This window comes from Gopherus flavomarginatus, chromosome 21 (assembly GCF_025201925.1).
Source record: "Gopherus flavomarginatus isolate rGopFla2 chromosome 21, rGopFla2.mat.asm, whole genome shotgun sequence".
NCBI classification, from domain to species: domain Eukaryota; kingdom Metazoa; phylum Chordata; order Testudines; family Testudinidae; genus Gopherus; species Gopherus flavomarginatus.
This window is the reverse complement of record NC_066637.1, coordinates 2,401,127-2,418,958: the sequence shown is the minus strand read 5'-3', so window position 1 is coordinate 2,418,958 and position 17,832 is coordinate 2,401,127. Positions and strand designations below refer to the sequence as shown.

The following is a 17,832-nucleotide window of genomic DNA, read 5'->3' as shown; positions in this document are numbered from 1 at the left end:
GCCTTGTCTAAAATAGACTTTTCACACGTCTTCACTACCACATTCTATTACCTTTTGTCCTAGTCGAAACAAGGCTGAAATAGGAGCTGAGGTCGCTTGAAAATCTGAACAGAATTAATTTTTCCGAGGACTCACAGGGCATCTATTAAAGTATCAGGAATTGGGATCTCCCAAGTCCCAGTCCAGCACCTTACCCACAAGACCATCCTTTTTCCTCAGTGGAATCCTGTCCCCGCTTCCTTGGAATTTCAGTGCTTCTTTTTAGGTTAGAGGCCGAAATGTGCCTTGTATCCGAATGGGAGAGAGGCTACAGCTGTCCCGGTACAGTAGAACCTCAGAGTTATAAACATCTCGGGAATGGAAGTTGTTTGTAACTTGGAACAAAACATTATGGTGGTTCTTTCAAAAGTTCACAACTGATCGTTGACTTAATACAGCTTTGAAACTTTACTATGCAGAAGAAAAATGCAGCTTTCCATTTATTTTTAGTAGTTTAACACCGCACTGTACTGTGTTTGCCATTTATTGATTGATTGATTGATTTTTGTCTCTGCTGCTGCCTGATTGCCTACCTCCAGTTCCTAATGAGGTGTGTGGTTGACTAGTCAGTTTGTAACTCTGGTGTTTGTAACTTTGAGGTTCTACTGTATTTTTGTCTCCAGAAAAATGTGACGGACCTGTTAGCTTTTTGTAAAGCAAAGGTGTGTGAAAGATTCCCTCACCTCATTTTCACAAGGGCTTTTAGATACATCACTCTGCATATAAACAGCTTTCCCTGTATTTCCATGCGTTAGCCCAGAGCAGTTAATACAGTAACTCTAACTCTAATGGATTTTCAGCTAAGCCTTTAAGACTGATGAAACTGAAACTGGTTATAATGGTTTTAAGCAGGCTGAAGAGAAATATAAAATGACTGGGTCAGAAAAGACGAGCAATTTTTGTCAGTCATTTTGATCTACAGAGAACCTTGAGTCACATATAAAAATAAAGGAAGAAAATAATTTGTCTTTAAGAGAGCAGAGACCCCAGCATGCCAGACTGATGGGAGCAGGTGGGAGCATTATTCACAGAAAATACCTTTTAGGGAAGATAATTGAAATAACACACACTGTTATTTTTGGATGGAAAGCTGTGTGTGTGAAAGAACATGGGACTGAACTTTATATACTGTCTGCTTCCACATGTGTGCAGTGATGATGATTTAAATGGTGGCCAACCCTCCTTTGAGGTTTTCGAGACTGACTGGTGGATGGAGGGATCTGAAAGGCAAGGTGCAAGGGCACAGGTCCGAACCCTGGCTAGAAAACAAGTTTCCTAAAGCCAAAAAGGTTACATTTTGTGTCTGCTCATCCTCTGATGTCGGGGGAGTCTTTTAGTTGACTCCATTGGGCTTTGCATCAGGCCCCAAGTTCAAGACCAAGGACAAAGGGCTACAATTTTAAAAAGATGTTCTGAAAGTTGCAGTTTTCCTTCCACAGCTGGTGGATTGGGGGTGGAGGAGTGGAGAGAGGGAGATTGCCCATCGTGTGCCTGCGGTATGAGGGATAGATAGGGACCTGTCTGGAGACTCATTGAGCAGCAAGGTACTTAATTACTGTGAAGCTAGATATCTGTACAGTCTGTTTGTCATAGTGCTGCAGTTCCTATATCGAAGAAGTGGAAATAATTACAGTTAAGCAATGGAAATCAATCGGCACTCACTGTCAGTAAATGTAGAGGTTAAAAGGAATATAAAATAGGTGCATAACAGACCTATTGACTCTTACCTCCTTTAAAGCAGCAGGCAGCGAACGGAGATTGCAAGGTAACCAACCATACTGACTCTTGAATGCATAAAAGAACACCATCAGCTTGCAAACTGCACTTCTGCCTGTAAACTCTTTCCCAGTTACTGGTAGGAACATGGACCCTGCGTTTGATCTCATCCAGCAATTTCTGTCTAGCTCAGTATCCTGTCTCTGACAGTGTCCAGTACCAGATGTTCCAGAAGAAAGTATAAGAGCCCCTCCCCCACTCAGCATATATGGGATAATGTGTGCCCCCCATGTTGCCTCACCCAAGTCTCTGATAGTTAAAAATGGACCTGAAGCATGAGGTTTAATGTCCCTTCTGAAATTTTTGTTAACAAGTAACTATTGATGCTCTGGGTATTCTTGTTATCCTATAAGGGCCCCTTGAATCTCCCAAAGTTTTTGGCTTCAGTGACATCCTGTGTTGGTGAGTTCCGTGGGCTAATTTTGCATTGTGCGAAAAACTGTTTTCTTTTATCAGTTTCAGATTTGCCATGTTTAATTTCCTGGAGTATCCCTGTGATCCTGTGCTATGAGACAGGAGGAACTGAAGCTTCTGATCTACTTCCTCTATAACTTTCATTATTTATATATTTTTATAATGGCCCCTCTTATTCATTTCCTTTCCAAGGTAAACAATCCCAATCTTTTCCATTTAGCTTCATTATGTAAGTTTTTTTCATGGTCCTCATCATCATCATTGCCCTTCTCTAAGCCACCACCCCGCCAAGTCCATTTTGGGATGGGGTGACCAGTAGTTCATGTGCTATTTCAGATATTCTTGTGAACGCTAAGATTCCAGTAACTGCAAGAGACCAGAGAGAAAAATTATTTTTCTTCAGTCTGCTTGCTTTGTGCATTTGACAGCACTTTGTATAGTCATTTTCCCCATTATCATGCAGTATTTCCTGTCATGTGAGCCAAATTCTTCTCTCGTTTATACAAGTGTGAGTCTCCTGTTACTTCACTGGCCTCATTGGGATGACTCTGGATTTACGCAAGTGTTTCTGTGGGAGAATTGGGCCCATTATGTGGGTCTGGGAGAAGAAAACATTTACAGATAGGACTGTGCCATAAAACCACAACGCTTGGCAGGGCGCTGAAAGATGCGAGCAGCATCGGGAACTACTTTGAACTCAGCTGTTGACATTGTTCGTTTTTCATTTGCCAGCCTGATCCCAGCAAGGCACTTTACAGACACCTTGTTGCACACTGCATTTGTTGTGAAAATAACAAAACTCACCCTGAATTTTAATCATTTCTGTAACTATCGGAGGTCGAAGAGAACTGGTGTGTTCATTTGCACTCTCAACAGTGTTTAATTGGAGGGAGTGTTGCCCTGGAGCAAACTATACAGTTTCTGCAGAAATTGTTTCTCTCCCTCCTCTCCTCCCCCCGCTCCTTTCCCTCTGCTGGATCAGATGTTTGGTCTGAGCCATCACTCTATGACGAAGTCTTTGTTCTCTTCTGGTGACAATGCTCTTTCTGCCACACTGCTCAGCGTTCTGTGAGAGACCTCATTTAAAATATTCTCATATTTTAATCTGTGTGGCATAAAAGCAATGGGGAACAAGAGAAGTCCAAGGATAATCAGGATTGTGTTGAGGCCTGATTAAACTGGAGGTTTCCCTCTTCCTCAGCCTGAGAGTCTCTAAGTGACATTGAGAGCGTTGTCAAGGTTTTGTGCTAAAAATTGGAACAGGAAGTAAGCCGTCCATCTCTCTCATCTTTTAATTATAAGCAGTGTCTCTCGCTGAGGCACTGCCAGTGGGTTTGCTTTACGTTTTACATCACTGTAGCTCTCCCCAGAAATCTCCTTGAAATTGCACCTTGGCTGAGCCTGTGTTAATCTTTTTGTGCAGCAAATAACTTTGTTTAATCTGTATGGGATAGAAACAAATTGCCTTGGCTTGCATAATGTCAGGCAAGATTTAAACCCAAGTGGTTTCTATTAAATGGGAAGAGCCGAATCTTTCCCTCCTACCTATTCTTACCCCCAGCTTAGCAACAAAATAGCAGCTACTCAGCTTCTTTTGAAGTGCTGTGTTGAAAATTAGAGGCATTTCTGTGCAGTGTTACTTGGCTGTGGGTTGCTTGGTAATAGGACATGATGGTGCATTTCCTGACTTCTAGTAATACTAAGTCAAACCAGAGAGATGTTTCAGTGAATTGCTAGTTCCTTTTTTAATATTAAGGCTGATGTTCATGGAAAATATTAAGTAACGGCGCATCCTGTTGTTTTGCTAGCTTTCTGTCTTGGTTATGGCAGCTGTATAATTCAGGAGGGCTCTCTCGGCTAGCCTAACTGAAAAATTGTAATTCACTAGTCGTTTGGGAATGGGTTGCCATAAAAACAAAGGTGATCCCAATGAAACTAAGATCACATTGAAAACCAAAGCCTGCATCACCTGTTAAATTACACAGTAGCTAGAGCATAGCTGAAAAGAACCAGCCACAAACTATATAATAATTGTAACCCTCTCGTTTGCGGATGTGCAAATCAAAGTAACATTGCTGCCTCAACTAAAACTCAAAGAAATGGAAGACCTCTTCCTGAAGGGTCCCCAGACATTCCTTGCCGGTCATTCCAGCATCGCAGTCCCTTCTTCTACGTTTGTCTAAGTCTCCTTGACCGAAGTCGTCCAACAGAAGGGCCAGCACCAATCTGGTACCACCCTATCTCAGCAGTCAGCAGCTTAATCCTCTGTTGTTTATACCCTTTGTGCATGGGGGAGGTTAACTGGGATTTTTGCTTGATGGACGAAAACAGTCGTTCTATTGTTCTCCAATGGAAGAGCAGAATTCTAAGCCCAGAAGTTCCAGGCAGGATTTCACCTTCCTCCAGAACTTCATAGCCAAGAGGCCATCGATAGTCTTGCCCCCACTACCCAAGGTTTGCGTAGGCTTGGCCTGCTGGGTCGAAACCTCTCTACGTTGGGTCCATCTGGTATTTCTCCCATAGCTGCCTTAATGGTTGGAGCCAGCACAGCTCTGCCTTTCTCTTTCGGGACAGGAAAGTGGGATGAACAACACGGTTTGGATCGGGGACAAATGAGCAGCATTCCCCTCAGGGTGCTCTCCTGTGAAATAGTTCCCTTCTGTCACTACATTGTCCAGTGGCACCTTGTGTTCCCAGTAGAGTTAAACTCACCATGCATCTCTCACTGCAGTCAGCAGTCTGTGCCAGCTCGCTGGGAACAGTCACATCAGTGCCTTGCCTTAAGACACGGGGAGACCCACAGCCTGCTGCAGATCAGCCTGCACCAGATTACTGACCTCTTCAGAAATTGCAGGGAATCACAGTGGTGTACAGGACTCAGCCTGAAAGACATTCCTGCTCTCCTGTATGTGGCACTTCTTGGTCTTTATCCCTTGGGGGAAAAGTCCTGGCATGTCTGTTAGGAGCACTCAGCAGTGTCCACCCTACCCATTTCACCATCCTGGAGAGGTCAGTCATGGGTGGTAAGTGTGTGACTTTCTGACACTCACACTTACTGTATGGCTTGGTTTATGTGGCTTGGTACATGTACTTGGTTCTCCAGGCAGAGCCTGAGTTAAACATTCTTTGCTGTGCCTCTCCAATGGCAGCGCTGGGAATTCTTTCTGTCTGAGGTATCTATCCAGCTCCCATCACCATTGTATTTGAACACCTCACAGTCTGTAATGCATTTATCTTCACAACGTCCCCTGGAGGCAGGGAAATGCCATTATCCCACTCTATCAATTAGGAACTCAGGCACAGAAAGATGAAGTGACTTGCCCAAGGTCAGACAGGAAGTCTGTAGCAGGACAGGGACTTGAATCCTGGTCTCCCAAGTTGCAGGAGGATGCCGTCGTCTCTGAAAGCAAAATGTGCATGAAGCTTTCCCATTAATCATTTATTCCTCCAGACTCCTGCGACATCCTGCCCTCTGTAGCATCCAGAGCTTGTGTCAATTGCTAGCTTTGTGGTTGTGATTGTTAAGCTGAAAAGCCTGAGTCCCTAACACGTTTCTGTGGGTTTGGGAAAAGGAGAATGTTATGAAAGGAGTGAGCCACTCAGCATGGATGTCACCTTGAGGTTCAGTTTGGTTTTGGCATGATCACTTGGCATGACTAGGGAGTGTCTCAGGTTGCCACTGAGCACTGTTCTTCCATTTCTGTTTTCTTTTGTCAGCTTCCTGTGTCTTGTTTTTAGAGGCTATGGCTCCCCCAGGTCTCGCTGAGAAACAGCTCATTTGGAAAGTTCATTTCACCCTCAGAACACTAGACACTTAACAGTGTAGGGGACCAAACACACCACTGGGTCAGAAACAGCTGATGGGTTTGGACATGAGCTTTTAAAATGTTGTAAGTATGAAATTAAGGGACTTTTGGAGTGGCCAACAGAGAGGATAGTGATTGACCGTATGCTGTTGATACTGAAGGAAGGAGGAATTGGTTTGGTTGCTGTGTGCCTCAGCACAGAGGATGTTTGAGGTTGCAGTTGTGAAATCATGCACTCTGGAACGGAAGAAAGAAACTGCCGTTGCCTTTTTGTAGGGTGCAAGCTGCTTTCTGTAACTGGTTTTCTTTTAACAAAGAGTAAGTGAAATTGCTCAGGATCGATGGGCCTGACCTAGCTGTAAGGGAGGGACATCTCTCCGTGTCCGCCTGCGCAGTGTGAATCCCAGCTCCGTGCAGTGCAGGGCAGCAGTCTAGGAAGGTTAGATTATCTAAATATCAAAACTCTAGGTAGATTGCTAGCGTGTGGCCTTCCAGCTTCTTCTCCTCTTGGACGGTGCGGATAGAGCTATTGGTGCATTGCTCACAACGATTCCAGGGCTCGTGCCACTCGTGGTTCAGTGTCAGCATCTGACTAACGTTCCCCTGTCTTCCCCCCCACTCCTCATACAGTATCTTGATAAGATGAAGACCCTCACATATGCCATTTTAACTTTCCTTCTAAGAGGAGTGTGTGCTTGCGTGCCTGCTTGCCTTTAGATGAGGTTAGGAGGATTTTCCTCTCATTAAGCTATAGTGTAGTTTTATAATAACCAGCGATGGACAAACTCTCTGGCTGCAAGTTTGATAATGGCCAGAGGAAATGAGGCACCCAATTCCCATAGATATTTCAATGAGAACTGGGTGCCTAACTCTCATTGGCTATTTTGAAATTCCCAGTTCTGGCTGCTTCAAACACCCTCAAACTGGACCCCTCACTTATGAAACGTGGAACACACTTTTGGACCCTGTAGAAACGATTCACTTGATTCCCATTTTGTTTAGGAGTGAGATGGGGGGAGATTTTTCTGGTGGAAAGTCAGTGCTGCACTGGTACTATATGTGGGAGCTCTTCTGTTCCTTTCAGCTAGGAAGAAAAGCATGTGGTTCATTGGGGTGGATTAGTTTACACTGCAGAGGGGAAAGGGTTTGTGAATTCAGAGGAGCTTTAGCAAACTTGCAGAACAGAGTTTGAGATTTGCAAAGCTTCAGCCTTGTCAGGGTTCACTCCTTTCCTGATAGTAACCGGAGAACGTTGCTGCTGAGAAGTGGCCTAACGAAGCGAACAATAGCTCATACTCTCCTGTTTGCCCTTCTGCAAGTACAGTGGCCGTGGTTTTCTTAACTGCAGCATGTGTGGATATTTGTGGAGCCATACATTGGTTCATGCAAAATCGGCTGTTGACTGGGGAGGGAGGGGGGGCGGAAGGAGGGCGTTGAGGTTGAATCACTTCCTTTATTTATTTTTTTTAATGAGCCAAGTGAGTCTATTTTTAGATAGCAGCTATCCATGAGCTCTAGACACATGTAGAATAAAACACACGCAATTTACAACACTAACTTAGTCTCTGGGCTAACCAGTTAGCTCAGGAGTCTCATTGTCTGACTAGGATAATGCTGACTACTTCCGATGTTATTTGCTGTCACATCTTGAAGTCTGGGTTCTTCTCCCGTCCCCCACGCACACACCCATGCGTCTTAGGCCGTGTTTCATTGTAACATCCTCCTGGCACCCTCCATGTGTCCCACCAGTTATGAGCAGCTCTGATTGCAGCCCTTGTTCTGTCTGCTCCGGTACTGTGTGCAAATGCTGCCACATGGGGTGCTTAAGAGAGAAACAGCCACCCCGTTTCCCATCCCTTCCCCCCTCCAAAGTCTCCAGATTCCACAAGCTCTCCAGTCCCCATTAAGTCTCTCCGCTGTTTTTATGCAACAGTTAATTTGGGTGGGCTGTGCAGTGTTGCAGGGGGCTGCTGTTATTTCCCTGACTTGCTTCTGTTCGGAGTCCTGCAGGTTTGGTGCAGGGGCTGTAACTTGAACTACGTTATTATTTTCAGCATCGTGTCTCTGGAGGGATTGGTTACTTGACTGATGCAGTTGATTTCTATTGGGTAGCGCTGGCTGCAGAGCAGCTGAAAGTCTATTCAGCATTCCAGTCAGGTCGGAGGGGTGTGTGTCTGGAATTCAGAGTTACTGAAGAAAGCTAGACCAGGATTGTGGAAATATTTCATTTCACTTCATTTCATTTCCTATGTGGGATGAAATTGGCTAGTTGATTCCAGTGTAAAGGAATTGTTGTGGGAAGAAAACACTGCTTACCTTAAAAACAAAATTTAAAAAAATTAATGTGTATAAAAAAGCATTGAATTTTGCTATAATCCTGACCAAAGCTAGGAGAAGAGACTTGACAGCAGATGGCACTGGCTGGATACAGAATTAAAAGGTGACATGGAGTTCTCTCCCAAAAAAGTATGAAATGCAACAAAATTGTGCTTCCCTCTTATGAGCCCAGTGGAGGGATTTGAAGCAAGTGGGATAATGCAGGATAAACATATCAGCAGATGTGATTTCCTTAGTGCATTTTATTAAATTTCATTTCCAGTTATTTGAAGGGCAGGTTGAAGGGTGACTTATATGGTCTGGCTCTGCGCTTGCTGCCTAGAAACCTATGAAGGAGAAGGTATTTGTTTCATGCCTTCAACCCCGCATAAATTGTGGATGTTTCATCGTTTTCACATGTGGCTTCCTCTCCTCATTTTCTACCCCTGCTGTACTGATGCAATGGGCCTGCTTGCCCAGCCTTAAGGAGCCTCTATCTCCACTCTTTGCTGTGTGGCTTCCCTCCAGAGCAAGCGATTGTTGGTGAGGTGTTGCTGTTTCTTTGCATGGGGTAGAGGATATTGGTCTGAGCGCTCTGGTTTCACTGGCAGGGAGGGGGAATGATGGTGAACTTCTCAGGTTGTCTGTTGACTAGTTGTAGCTGGATTCTCATTGCACTGTGTGCATTGGTTTGTGGTATTCTCTTTCACTGACCCACCTGTCCCACCTGGAGAGGGAGAGCAGGGACACGGAGGGAGGAGGTAATGGACCAAGCAACATCTCCTTACTCTGTTCTTCCCCCCGGCACTCTAGGGGGTAGAGCGTAGTTTGTTCTTCAGTGACCTATTTTACAACATGCTCATTTGAGTAGAGAATGTGTTTTACTACCTTCCTGCCCACCATGCTTTGGGTAGAACTTGCTTGGCAGTTCTCCGGTGGTATTTTTGTTGTTCTGTTTTTAATGCTAATTTTGTGTAGTTGGAGAAAGCCATAATGGTATGAAGGACTCGTTGCAAGAGAAGTGGACTAGAATCACGGAGCAACCAGACTACACGTACACATATGCGCTCTTGCTACCGACCATCGCGTCTGAGGGTTTATCTTTACATACAGGATTGCTCTTGTTGGCATATTTAATCCACCTCCTCCAGAGGCAGTAGCTGTGTCAATGGGAGAAGCCCTTTGTCTGTGCAAGGGGTTAGGTCAGTATCAGAGGTGAAAGTAAGCTGGTACGCCCTGGTACGGCGTATTGGCAAGAGCCGGTGCGCCGTACTGAGGCGGATCGGCTTCCCCTGGCAGCAATTTAAAGAGCCAGGGGCTCCCAGCAGTGGCAGTGGGGATCCAGTGGCAATTTAAAGGATCTGGGGCTGCGGCAGCCGCTACCGCCCTGGGCCCTTCAAATCATCCCCAGAGCCTGCCGGAGCCCTGGGGTAGCGGTGGCGGGGCTCAGGCAGTGATTTAAAGGGCCAGGGGCTCGGCCGCTGCTACCACCCTGGCCCTTAAAATAGCTGCTGGAGAACCAGAAGCAGTGCAGGTGAGGGATGTGCTGGCTGTGGCTTCCCGCCACCCCCGTTAGCCTGGGACAGTGAACTGTGGCCAGTGGGAGCCGTGGTCGGCCAAATCTGCTGATGCGGCAGGTAAACAAACTGGCCTGAACCCGCCAGGGTGTTTACCCTGGCAAGCCGCGTGCCAGAGGTTGCCGACCCCTCTGTACAGATACAGGGCTGTGCGATGGACCTTGCCTCAGGCTGCTCTAGCTGTAGCCAAAGGAAATAAGTTTTAAAAGACAAAGGCAAAAGAAACCAAATACCATGTTTTTCTGCCCCCCAAAATTGCTCATGACCAAGACATCCATTGTACAGGCTGGGGGTGGGAGGTGGGTAATGGCACATGGTTACAAGGGCAGAGAGGACCCAAAGCCTTTGACCTGGCAGATATTTACATATGTGCCTATAGCGTTGTCTGCATACACACTTGTCCCAGTGTAATTAAACCGATTTATTTAAACCATTGCAAACCGCCCTGTGGATACTCCCAATTTCAGTGTGAGTGGCTTATTCTAGTTTATCTTGAACTTCTTCCTGATCAACTTAAAATAGTTTAAACCATGCTTATTTAAGCATCCACACAGCCTTTCGCACTGGTTTCATTAAACCAGTTTAAAATTACACCTTAAATTACAATGGTGCAACTCAGTGTGTGGGGAAAATCTAGTAGATGAGTCTTTGCAGGGCCACAAAATGCCTTTTCTTTAAAAACCTCAGGTTTTCCTCTTCACATTTAGTGGGCTGACAAATCAGGTTAGCAGTTTGCAGATAAGCACAGTTCCTGCTAATGCTTTTAGAATCCCATTTCTCCAATCACACAGAGTTTGCAGGAAAATCTGAAGTATTTTCTCTTTCGTCTAGCACGGAAACCCACGCACTCAAATCTCTTGCTAGAAAAATGTTTTTCATGTTTCAGGCATCAAACTTCATAGACCTTAGTAAAGGGAAAGTGTGAAGAAACCTCCGACGCAGGGCAGAGCTTTGCTAGCTCAACCTTCGCAGTAATCAGGACCCCAGTTGTCTCTTCTCTCTCTCTCTCTCTCTCTCTGCCTACCTCCACGTGTGTGAGGGGTTGGGAATTTGAAGTGGGAGAGGGTGAATTTTTCAAGCACTAGCCCAGGGGTCAGCAGCCTTTCAGAAGTGGTGTGCCGAGTCTTCATTTATTCACTCTTGATTTAAGGTTTCGCGTGCCAATCATACATTTTAACGTTTTTAGAAGGTCTCTTTCTATAAGTCTATAATTAAACTTTGTATGTAAAGTAAATAAGGTTTTTAAAATGTTTAAGAAGCTTCATTTAAAATTAAATTTAAATGCAGAGCCCCCCGGACCGGTGGCCAGGACCCGTGCAGTGTGAGTGTGCTGAAGGCTGATTTTCAGTGGCAGGTGCCATGGGTTGCCTACCCCTGCACTAGCCCAACTCCTTGTAGAACTGCTCTTTCTGTTTCATCTGCTGCCCTCTGGCTGTCGCACTGTTTCAGTGCAGCTGTTGAGCATCCAGGGTACCATCTCCATTCTGTAGGAGCTATTCTACAGGCCCCATCTGTATTCTTCCCACGGCCCCGGCACGTTGTCTTAACTTCCCCTCTGTGAGATGTAGAGATGGCCCGTTTATCATTTGTTTGTATGGTTGACTTTTGAAGAGCCATTTCTGTGTTTATGGTGGAGTCTGGCATCTGTTGATTTGAACTGGCATTTAACGACTTTGAAACTATGCGGGAACAGAGCAGTACAGTGCAATGCTCAGTTACTCGTACGTAGAGACCTCCACACAAGGACAGCGTATTAGGCTGTTTCCTTGACTGTAAACTAACCACACAACTGAGAACTTAGCCTTTGAATGGTGTCATTCTGCAGTTCAGTTTCTTTGAGTTTGGCGTTGGCATTCTTGTGTGTGGCAGGGTGATTACCCCACTTCTGCCTGAAGGGCTTAAAACAGCCCTGGGAGAAGGTTGTGGCTGGGAGCTGCTAAGCTGGGCTGATTGGGAAGTGGCTGCAGCTGGACCACGCCCCAATCAGGCCACAGCTGGCCTGTATAAAGAGGCTGGGAGCCAGGAGCCTCTCTCTCTGTTTGTAGAGAGAGATGGGCCTGGCTGCAAGGAACTAGAGACGGGGTACCTGAGTGGAACAGGGCTGGGGAAAGGCTGAGAAGCTGGGGAGCTCCAGCCTGGAAAGCCCCAGGCTGTGGCCTAGCAGAAGGCCAACAGGTACTGGGGGTTGCAGAGGGCAGCCCAGGGGTAGGCCAAGGCAGCAGGTCCAAACCCAACCTTGCCAGTGATGAGTGGCTGACACTGCAGTCTGCCCCAGGGCGTGGGGGCTAGACACTGACTGGCAGTAGCTGTATGCTGAGGGGAGGTGAGGATAGTGGGTGAGGATTCCCCAGAGAGGGGAGACCCTAAGACTGGGGAGGTTACTGCCAGGGGGCAGCACCCCAGACAACAGGACACTGGGGTCCGGGGCCAGAGGACAGGTGGATCACCTGCCTGCAGATGGCGCTCCGGAGTCTGAACAAGCTAATTCCCGGAAGTCACCTGCAGGAGGCACCACAGGGGTGAGTCTGCTCCTCTGCATTGGGTATCTTGTGAAATTCTGACTGGTTAAAAAACAGGGAACCATAAGGGTGGAGCTTCAGACTCCACCATTGTAGCTCCGATTATCCTTTGGAAGCAGGCTGTTATTTTTCATCCACAGATTTGCACTTGTCCTGATTCATGGAGATGCATGACGCTGTTGTCTGGGTTGCCTGATAGCGTGAAGTGTCTGCTCCAGGTGTGAGTTACAGGTCACAGATGATGATGAACTGCTTCGAGATGATTCCTGAGTTATGAACTCAGAGCCAGAGACTTCAAGAATCATATGGAGTGTGTTGCGGGAGGGGTTGAGATGGAGTTTGCTGCTCTAGTTTTGCTCACTTTCTGTGTTCTGTTCTGTTCTATATGTATTCTTATACCGTGCCCATCACCAAGGTATCTGAGAACCTCCAGCAGTGCAGTAAGCAGCGTGATCACACATCCATTCATGTGGTTTGTCTCTCATCCTCTCATGAGGGAGAGCTTGTGCACAGTCTGTGCCGTTTGAGATGGGGCAGTTCTTACTGTACTGTGTGTGTTAGGTGCTCAGCATGGCTTTGGGTGCTAGATAATTAACAAGAAAACATCTCGATTTAGCTTGTTCCACAGCTGCAGATGACCTAATGACAAAGCCACCAAGTTCCAGCAGCTTCTTCAGTTGTCACTTGGTTGTGCTTATTTTTTGTGCAACTAATAATGCACAGTCCTGCTAAAGACGAAAGAAATGTGCATGTCCATAGGTGTGCTTCAAGCAAGGTATAAGATCCAAAGTCAGTAACAGAGCGTCCAGGCAAATTTAGGCTGTGATTTTTTTTGAAAGCTGCCTGAAGGAATGAGCAACCACCTCCCCCTGACTTTCAGTAGGAGTTGGGCTATAGAAGTTAAGCACCTTTTGAAAACCCCAGCATTAAACTATAAAACAAACCTGTTCTTCCTTTATCAATATTCTAGTGTCTTGGGCACTTGGACATTTACGTAGTTTGACCTTGACATATCTAAAGCATCCGTGTTTATATATCATTTCCTGAGTTCTGGCATAGTTCTGAAGAGAAGGGATCTACCTAGACTTTCTTGAGATCTGTCTACACAAGGAAAACTTGACAACATTTTCCCACTGTTGCTGATGTCTGTTCTCTCTGCCAGTGACAACATCAGGGCAGTCCTAGTGCAGATGGGATCATAGCTGCCGTTGGCATGTCATCTAACTGTTAAGTGCAATTTCAACCCATGTACACCTCTACTTCGATATAACGCTGTCCTCGGGAGCCAAAAAATCTTACCACGTTATAGGTGAAACTGCGTTATATCGAACTTGCTTTGATCCGCCAGAGCACGCAGCCGTCTCTTTCCCCCGCCCCCCGGAGCACTGCTTTAGCATTATTTCTGAATTCTTGTTATATCAGATGACGTTCTATCGAGGTAGAGGTGTAATTAAAATGCTTCTGCCACTTGAAATAGTGGTCACCCTGTCTCAAAAAGGATATAGAAGAAATAGGAGGCACTGACAGTTAATGAGAGTGATGAGCGGGTGGAAAGGTTTCCATATGAAGAGAGATCAATACAGTTGAGATTCATCAGTTTAGAGAGGAGATAAGCAAGGGGGGAAATGACAAGATAGGGATATACAAATGAAACTTGGATACCTCTAATTAGCCTTTCTTGTAATGGAGAACAAGGGGACATTCAGTGAAATCGAGCAGCAGAAAATTTAAAACCAATAAAAGGAAATACTCCTCTTCACAATTCATAATTAACCTGTGGATCTCATTGCCACAATATGTCATTGACGTGTTTGCTGAGTAGCATTCAGAAGAAGTTTGACGTGTACGTGCATAATGAGAACAAACTCAGCAGGATTTTTAAAATAATGCAATTTATGTGAAAAGGATGTAACCTCTCCTGACTCATGACATAACCCCACCCCTCGGCTGAGTGGGGCTCAGGATGAGATGTTCACATTGGGAAGTTATTCCTTAATTGTCTTCCATTCTGCAGCATCTGGTACTGGCAATGCAAACCACTGCCATAGGTCCAAACTTTTTTGTACTGGTGACCCCTTTCACATAGTAAGTCTCTGAGTGCGACCCCCCCCTTATAAATTAAAAAACAATTTCTTATATATTTAACACCATTATAAATGCTGGAGGCAAAGCAAGGTTTGGGGTGGAGGTTGGCAACTCCCAACCCCCTCATGTAACTTTGCAGCCCCCCAAGGGGTCCCAATTCCCAGTTTGAGAACCCTTGACCTATGGTCTCGTGACCATCCGTATTATTCCCAGAGGTTGTGATCTGCCCGATAGCTCATGGTGAATTAGTGGTAGAGGCAGGATTAGAACCCAGGGTCCTGAACCGCATATCAGCTCCAACCAGTGGGAATATTCCCTGCTCACTAAGAGAAAGTAATGAGAGGAAACACAAAAATCTTGTACTTTAAAAATTCAATTTATTCTGGTTGTAACTTTTTATTCTATATCTTTTTAGAAGGTAAAAGAGAAAACTGATCTTGAAGACTGAGGCTGGCTCAATGTATCCAGAATCTACCACTGACTCCCCTGCTCGACTCTCGCTACGACAGACTGGCTCTCCAGGGATGATTTACAGGTGAGCCTTTCAACCGGGTGTATAGCTTCCCTGACTACCCTCTACACAGAAGCTGTTTTTGTTACCGGGAACTCGCTTTTTGCAGTTTTTGAAAATAGGGTAAACCAGTTGTCATGACCTCTGAGGCAGCCACTGTTCTATCCTAGAATCCAAACCTTGATTTTTTTGAAGGTACGTACAGCAGTTACTTCCATAATGGTGCAGACACTTAATAGCATAAACAATATTCAAGCTTCCTTCTGAGCTTTGGTGCCTGTTATTTTAAGGAATGGGTCACTCTTCAATTTCTTTTCAAATCTATTCCATTTAAGGGCTTAACAGTATGTTTCCTGTATTTCACTGTATTTGTTTTAACATTGAATGACATTCTGTTGAATCAGGTGAGCCAGAATCCGCTTGTATGGGCCTTGAACAGATTTTGTGCCCATGATTTTTACTCCCACTTGGTGGCATTGTTGTCAAGCTTTCACAGAGCTTTTCAGCTCCTCCTAGTGAAGAGAAACTGTGGCGCCCTTTAAAACCTGATAGAGACTTTGGTGGAGATGAATTGTACAGGGTCGCTAGAGCACAAAGATCATTGCAAGATGAACTGAGACTGAGCTTTGTTCCTGGCACTTCCTAGTTGTTAATGTGATTTGTGGAATATTTCTTCTTTCTTTCCCTTGCTGTCGGAAGTGCTCGATATGGGAGTCCCAAACGACAGCTCCAGTTCTACAGGTAACAGTCTGTTATTTTTGATAAAAAATGGAACTGAAAAGTAGTGACAGGTGTAATTAGGGAAGGGCGCGTTTCAGAAGGGGTCTAAACCTGTCAGACATGGGTATAATGTTATGTATCATCAAACTCAGCAAGTGTTGGCTCTGGCAGCCTGAAGGGAATTGTTACCTGCACAAAATTCTCTATCACTTGTGCACTGTAGGGCACCCACCTCTACCTAGTTCCTAGGGCTGAATAATAGACAATCAGGATTGGAAGGGACCTCGGGAGGTCATCTAGTCCAACCCCCTGCTCAAAGCAGGACTAATCCCCAACTCAATCCCCAAATGGCCCCCTCAAGGTTTGAACTCACAACCCTGAGTTTAGCAGGCCAATGCTCAAATCACTGAGCTCTCCCTCCCTCAAGGCAAAACCCTCTTGATTTAGGCATCCTTACTCTGTTCCTCGGGCTCAGGTGTAACCCTCTTAATTAAATACTCTAGCTTTACCCCTCCACGAGTTCTGCTCCTCTGGACTCAGAGCAAACTCCCATTCCCTCTGAACTCAGAGCTTAATCTTTTGTGGGTTTACAGGGTCTTTTACCAGTGAAAGAGCCTTACACAGTAATATCCTACTTAACCTCTATTTATTAACAATCACCCAAACAGAATGCACGTGCTACACATACAATGCTCACGACTCCCAATAAAACAGATGAACTCTTCTTGATGGCCCGTCAGGAACGGGTCATCTGGGGGACTCCAGTTTCTGCAGAGTGTCATTGGCAGGGTGTTGAGGTCTGGCACCTCTGTCCTGAAGTTGGTTCCCAGTTTATATAGTGAAACTTGACTCCTGCTTAGCTGTACCTTAGCCAATCATTTTACTAAAATTTTACTAACCAATCCTAACATATTGTAACACAATTCTCTAACCAATCATCTCCCACCGCCTGAATTTACACCTAGCAAAATTAATTGTGTAACAGACAGAAACAATCGAAGAACCAGACAGAGATCATACAGACAAACAATAGGGAAGTGGGGACCATAAAGATAAAACCGTAAAAAAATGAGGATTTCAGAACCACAACTAGTGATAAGTGATTTCTTGCCAGACAGATGCTGTCAAACTAAGTTTTCTTTAGCCATCTTAAGATCTGTTTGTTTATCTGGTGATAGTGGGTGCCATTAGGATGGGTCTCCTTCTTAACAGGCTGATGTTACGTTGTTTTAATGCAATTTAGATGGAATGTGAGGATGTGATTTCCTGCTTCTTAGCTAATGGCTGCTGCTCTCTTAATGAGGCGGCAGACAAAGGCCTTAGGCCTGACCATATGGCTATAAGAAAAAGCCTTATCCTTACAGAATGGAAGAGTATAGAAGATCGGCTCTGCAATTCAAATTCAGCCAGCTCCTCGCCTGGCCCTAGTTTTCATGCTTATGCTGCAGAAGTAGCAAAGAATCCTGTGGCACCTTATAGACTAACAGACGTTTTGGAGCATGAGCTTTCGTGGGTGAATACCCACTTCGTCAGATGCATGTAGTGGAAATTTCCAGGGGTAGGTGTGTGTGTGTGTGTGTGTGTGTGTATATGTGTGTGTGTGTGTGTGTGTGTGTGTGTGTGTGTGTGTATATATAATATGCAAACAAGCTAGAGATAATGAGGATATGTAATATACGCCATCATATGCCAGCAATACCCCTCTGCTATGTACGTTGGCCAAACTGGACAGTCTCTACGGAAAAGGATAAATGGACACAAATTAGATATTAGGAATGGCAATATACAAAAACCTGTAGGAGAACACTTCAACCTCCCTGGCCACACTATAGCAGACCTTAAGGTGGCCATCCTGCAGCAAAAAAACTTCAGGACCAGACTTCAAAGAGAAACTGCTGAGCTTCAGTACATCTGCAAATTTGACACCATCGGGTCAGGATTAAACAAAGACTGTGAATGGCTTGCCAACTACAAAACCAGTTTCTCCTCCCTTGGTTTTCACACCTCAACTGCTAGAACAGGGCCTCACTCTCCCTGACTGAACTAACCTCGTTATCACTAGCTTGCTT

The 17,832-nt window shown here is 45.3% G+C and overlaps 1 protein-coding gene across 4 annotated transcripts in view; it reads left to right on the top strand.

The window, feature by feature from the left end:
• KCNAB2 (potassium voltage-gated channel subfamily A regulatory beta subunit 2) overlaps positions 1-17,832 on the top strand; it is a 118,948-nt gene that overhangs the window by 37,922 nt on the left and 63,194 nt on the right. For 3 of the 4 annotated variants that reach the window (XM_050931785.1, XM_050931783.1, XM_050931784.1), the window contains exons 2-3: positions 14,948-15,067; positions 15,743-15,784. In XM_050931785.1, the coding sequence (XP_050787742.1) occupies positions 14,991-15,067; positions 15,743-15,784 (119 nt within the window). In that variant the 5' untranslated portion in view covers positions 14,948-14,990. The remainder of the gene's footprint in view (positions 1-14,947; positions 15,068-15,742; positions 15,785-17,832) is intronic. The other variant, XM_050931786.1, reaches the window with a different exon arrangement.